Consider the following 6,000-nt stretch of genomic DNA (forward strand, 5'->3'; position numbering starts at 1 on the left):
TTAAACCTTGCGGTACCCCACTTTACAATTGCTGTTGGACATCCGCGACTGCCAGTGCAAGCAGACCTTCCCGGGACACGAGAGCGACATCAACGCCGTTACGGTCAGTATACTGCATTAAGGTGCCCGAGAGTTGAACCATATGGTACTCCAAACTTTAAGGTTTATGAGGAATAGGAAGGGTCCAATAATTGAACCTTGTGGTACCCCAAGCTTTAACAGACTTTCCCGGGGCACGAGACTGACATCAACTCGATCATGGTCAATATTCTACATTAGGAAGATAATGGGCCCGATAATATTCCTGTGGTACTCCGAGGTCCGTCTACAATCGTGTTCGCTTGACCCGGTTACGTTAACAACAAATTCCTATGTTTATTGGTATAAAAGGCATCGACAATACAGCTACGTCAGCTTCAGCCGATAGATCGTAGTGCTGTGAGTGTAGTGTATCATGCTCAACGCAATCAAACGCTTTAGAGAAATCGCAGACTACAGCATCTCAGTACATTCCATATCTTCAAGCATCTCCATCTCTGTTCCAGTTCTTCCCGTCCGGGTTCGCGTTCGCGACGGGCTCCGACGACGCGACGTGCCGCATGTTCGACATCCGCGCCGACCAGGAGCTGGCCATGTACTCGCACGACAACATCATCTGCGGCATCACGTCGGTCGCCTTCTCCAAGTCGGGCCGCCTGCTGCTCGCCGGATACGACGATTTCAACTGCAACGTTTGGGACTCCATGAAGAGCGAGCGTGCCGGTGAGTTTTTTTTTATAACAAACAAGCATACGGGCCGCCTGATGGTAAGCAGTCACCGTAGCCTATGGACGCCTGCAACTCCAGAGGTGTTACATGCCGGTGCCGGTGAGTTAAACAGAAAATACTCTATTTTTTACTTTGGAGACTAATTGGCGACGACGATGTTAAGGAACACAGAAGACCCGAGGATTGAACCCTGTGGTACTCCGAGCTTTTTAAAACCATAAAATCATTCCCGTACCAAAAACCCCGAATGAAACAGTAGTCTACATTACAGTTAAGAACATTGAGTAGTAATCTCTAATCTGAACGGGTACCTACTTTCTAAGTGGAAATTTGCATGAGAACACTAATGAATGTTTGGTATTTGTATGAGGAAGAGGAAAGGTCCGGAAGTTGAACCCTGTGGTACTCTGAGCTTGTGTGATACAGCGAGCTTCTATTATGATTTCATCTTACTGTTGTGCCTATGACAGTCGTCAAGCTAGTCCAAGTTTACGTTTCGCGGTGAGCGGTGATAAATAGCTAGTTTTCATGTGCATAAAGCTAAAATTTAAAAATCTGTAACACGACCTATAACTTAAACTTTTATTAATTAAACTTAACTCTTTATTTACTAACACAAATATTGAATTTTTACAATATTCTTATATAGTTGGTCAAACCAAATTGTCAGTACCTAAATAAGAACAAAAAAAACTATACTCATGCTTTTCTTCTGGGTGCTAGTACTAGTGTGAGACAAAGATAATATGATTCTCTCTGTCTATGTTTGAAATGAGACAGTCCTTTGACAAACTATATATTCAAACTTACTATATATATGGTCAAGCAAATCTAGTCAGTAGAAAAAGGCGCGAAATTCAAATTTTCTATGGGACGTTATCCCATCGCGCCTACATTTTTCAAATTTGCCGCTTTGACCTTGGTGGATGACGGTGTGTTATGACGCCGTGGTACTTTCCACATGTCGCCACCGTAAAGACGGCCATCTTTTGCGGCCGCTATATGACGGCCGTCATATGACGGCACCGTTTTCGGAGGAATCCAAAGCTTTAGCAACATTGTGTTCGAATAATTCCAAAATCGCGTGTCATCTGTGTGTTATCTGTGGAATGTGGATCGTGAATGACAGCCATCATCTTATTGTTTACATTCTGAATCGTTTCTATTTCAAGCGAAATTTCTGCTGTCACCATTAAATACCAAGATTATGCATGACCTCAAGCAAAGCTAAGGTGCCTACAATGTACAATCATGCTCGTTGACGGTAAACATTACTAAAATTTGAGGTTATGATAATTCATTCGAACTGACGTATGAAGGGCGGAAAAATAAACACGTTATGGTTCGATGTACATTGCTGCTTTTCTTAGCGCAATTCTGCTCATTGGGTGTTACATGGTGTTACCCTACTTTAATTTGCAGTACATTGCTACTGACAAGATTTGCTTGACGCACTATATCTTTTTTATCTATCACTCCTGAGTAGCGATGTGACGAGTCCACTTTTTTTCAATTCGAATCATTCGAATTGATTCGGCCGCTGATTCGAATTCAAAATCGAGTTGACTCGACTCGACGATTCGCGTGGTTCGCGATAAGGTTACAGGCACAGGCGCGAAGTGAGTTGAGACGGCGAGTTACGCGGCAGTTGTTGTAAAAAGAACCTTCAGGGCACGGAATTAAGGTTTATTTTTGAATGGCCATACTAGCAGTGAACTCGAGTTGGGATACTTGGAATGGCGAATCAAGCGGCAGTTGTTGTAAAATGAACCTTCGGGTCACGGAATTAAGGTTTATTTTTGAATGGTCATAGTACCAACTCGAGTTGAGACGGCGAATCGAGCGGCAGTTGTTGTAAAAAGAGCCTTCGGGCTACAGTATTAAGGTTTATTTTTGAATGGCCTTAGTAGCAGTGTGATAGCGTTGACTCGGCTCGGCGAGTTGTTCGCCGAGTTAGCTAGTGGTCGAGTTGATTCGAATTGCCCATAGTCTTGATTCGAATTAACTCATCTGTAGGCTGATTCGAATTATTCGAATCAGATAACTCGACTCGCCCATCGCTACTCCTGAGTTACCCATGTCCACTTACATTAACTTGCAGGCATCCTGGCCGGCCACGACAACCGCGTGTCCTGCCTCGGCGTGACCGAGAACGGGATGGCGGTCGCCACCGGCTCCTGGGACTCGTTCCTGCGCATCTGGAACTAAACCCTGCGCACCAGCACGTTTCTAATTTTATATAGACAGCCCTAGCCGTAGCATAGAGAAAAAAATACAGAGTGCTCACTCCATACCAGGGATGTTGCGGATGCAGATTTTTTGACATCCGCGGATGCGGATGCGGATATTTAAAGGCTCACATCCGCGGATGCGGATGTCAAGATTAGGTACTTAGAAAACGTCAAATATTACATTTTTAGTATTTTTTATTTAAAAAAAAAAACGAAACGTTTAGTATTTGAGCAAGAATATAGGTGCGTTATATTTAATAAACAGTAACTTGGCCGACTTTTCTGGATCTAGACGATTTCGTTATAGGTAATGACGAAATTACCTAGCACTTACGCCGCCGCTAAGACGTTCCTGTGCCGACTTGTTCGACATCCGCATCCGCATAAGCTCCGCATCGATTTTATGCGGATGCGGATGCAGATGCGGATGTTGAAAATAATGCGGAAGTTCCGCGGTTGCGGATGCGGATGCGGATGTTCGCAACATCCCTGCTCCATACATCAGTTTTAGTACCAAAAAGACTATTAGCATCTAGCATCGAGTAGCGGAACTATCAGTACTACTACTTGACAATAGATGTAGCACCGACCGGAAAGTCTTATGCTGTTGAGATAAGACTTTCCGGTCGGTGCTACATCTATTGTCAAGTAGTAGTACTGATAGTTCCGCTACTCGATGCTAGATGTAGACACTGAAATTAATAGTCTGAACTGATGTATGGAGTGAGCACTCTATATATTTTTTTCTCTATGGCCATAGTGACGAGTGTCCCTAGCCGACCGCGGTCAATATCAGCGTAATTTCCTAATTTTTTTGGACATGTCGAAGGCTAACACCTAACATGGGTGCAGTGTTATTTAATGACATAATTTAATTAAGAAATCAAATCCAATGCAGATTTTAAATTTTTTACAATGTTTAAGTTTGATACCGAAGCCGTATCTTTAATTTCGGCTCAGTCCAATGAGCCTATACCTAATTAAGACTTATTAGAATGCTGTTGAAATGTACAAATGTGTTTTTCGGAAAGTAAAGAATAAAGATTTGCAACTTTAGGTATATTTGGCTAAAGTTGTAAATCCTTAGTTTCGTTTAAAATATTTTAAATGGAATCACAGATGTAGTGGTCATTTTGCCATCTTATTTTCTTGGATACGTTCGTATGTTTCATGCTAATTCAGTCAATCTCAGAACTTTTTGTACTGAGACTGACTGACATTGCTATGTCACGCACGTTCGTGCGTTTCCGTGAAAATACGATGGTAAAGGATTATGCCCTACATCTGTATGAAGTTTGCTAACAGACGATTTACTACTTTAGCCAACAGGATCTAAAGTTGCAAAACAATTATATTTGGAGAATGCAGGTTTGCGACTTTTAACCGACTATATCGATGATTGCTTGTAATAAATCTAAGAAAAAAGTGTTAGTTTGACAGTCGATAAAGATAGTGCTGTATAGTTGACATCAAATAGATAGTGACAGCCAAACCTATTTTATCTTAACGTACCTTTATTACCACATAACTTGTCAAATTCGCGGCACGACTTTGTGTTAGACTTTAATTACGCAATCAGTGGTTTTATTGACTTTTAATGTTTTGGTTGCAGAGGTTCCTGACTACTGCAAAATTACCAGAAATATTATTAAAATACAGACACTAATATGTCCAATGGAATTAGGTTGAAATGTCCGTGATATTGACCCATACAGAACACGCCAATCGAAAGTTAATGCTTGGAAATGATCGTGTCTTTTCGTGACATGCCGACGTTTATATTTCGATTGGTGTTTATCGGTGAACGACCGTCATGGCTATGGTACCAGATGTACATTTATTTTTTGTTTTTCTTGCTTAAAATGCATGGGAAAAATGTCAGTTTGGTCACATTTCATACTACATACTGCATTTGACAGATGTTTAATAACTAAATTTGTCTGTCACTGCCAAAAGCAAGCTAAAATACCTGACTCTTTAATCCTTTGAACGCCATCGTGTACCTACAGATGTAGTGAATAATCCTTTACCATCGTATTTTCACGGAAACGCACGAACGTGTTATGCTGTTTCAGTCAGTCCCAGTAGAAAAAGGACAGGTTGACTGAAATAGCATGATAAATACCAACGTTTCCGAGAAAATACGATGGAAAAGGATTCTTCACTACATCTGTACGGCGCGTTATAGTGTACCTTGTCGCAATGCACGAAGGTTGATATTGGGTTGTAGCCGCACTTTTCAGTTGACGTTTTTGTTAAACAATTAAAAATTCGAGCAAATTCTGTAAGAAAAACAAAAAAAAACGTACATTTCATGGAAAACTTTTAATAGCGACGCGCGAGGTTTAAAATACCAACGCACTTGATAAGCGCACCGTGTTTTCTTTGCTTTATTTATTTTAAAAACTAGACGATAATTTCTAACTATGAAAGCATTTAAACTACGATAGAGGGTGTAGTTTACGGAGTGGCTGTGTGTGTGTCTCTATGGTTCACGTTCACTAGTGTTGGTGGGAACTCGAGTCGTTTGAGTCTAAATTTGAAGAACTCGGCTCGTTTTTACGAGACTCGGCGCTTTAACTTCCGAGTCTTTAAAAATAATCTTTATTCAAGACAACATATGGTCCATAAATTTGTTAGTTTTTAAATCCCGAGTCGAGTCCCTTGTTGAGTCTTAAGAGGAACTCAAAAGGACTCAAGCCTCCGAATAAAGACTCCTTCAACAATTTTAAAGGTTTTTCTTAAAGAACAGTAAAGACATTAGGCGTTATTGTATGATTTGTACCTAATCCACGAATTTTACATAAACAATGCATTTCGAAATTGTTTGTAAAAAAACATCGAGTCCTCTCAAAAGGACTCAAGTCTACAAAAGACTCGGATCTCTAACAAGTTGAAAAGAACTCGAGTCTAGACTTGAGTCTGAAAATCTGAGTCGAGTCTCGAAGCAGAGGACTCAAAAGGACTCGAGTCTCAACCAAGACTATCGTTTACGTTATAC

General features: G+C 41.0%; 1 protein-coding gene across 1 annotated transcript in view; it reads left to right on the forward strand.

Annotated features, from left to right (window-relative positions):
* LOC134658303 (guanine nucleotide-binding protein G(I)/G(S)/G(T) subunit beta-1) overlaps positions 1–3,012 on the forward strand; it is a 39,526-nt gene extending 36,514 nt beyond the window's left edge. Inside the window, exons 7-8 of the mRNA XM_063513931.1 lie at positions 546–762; positions 2,870–3,012. Of these exons, the coding sequence (XP_063370001.1) occupies positions 546–762; positions 2,870–2,976 (324 nt within the window). The 3' untranslated portion in view covers positions 2,977–3,012. The remainder of the gene's footprint in view (positions 1–545; positions 763–2,869) is intronic.
* Positions 3,013–6,000: the final 2,988 nt, after the last annotated feature.

Source organism: Cydia amplana, chromosome 22, assembly GCF_948474715.1.
Source record: "Cydia amplana chromosome 22, ilCydAmpl1.1, whole genome shotgun sequence".
Classification (NCBI taxonomy): Eukaryota; Metazoa; Arthropoda; class Insecta; order Lepidoptera; family Tortricidae; genus Cydia; species Cydia amplana.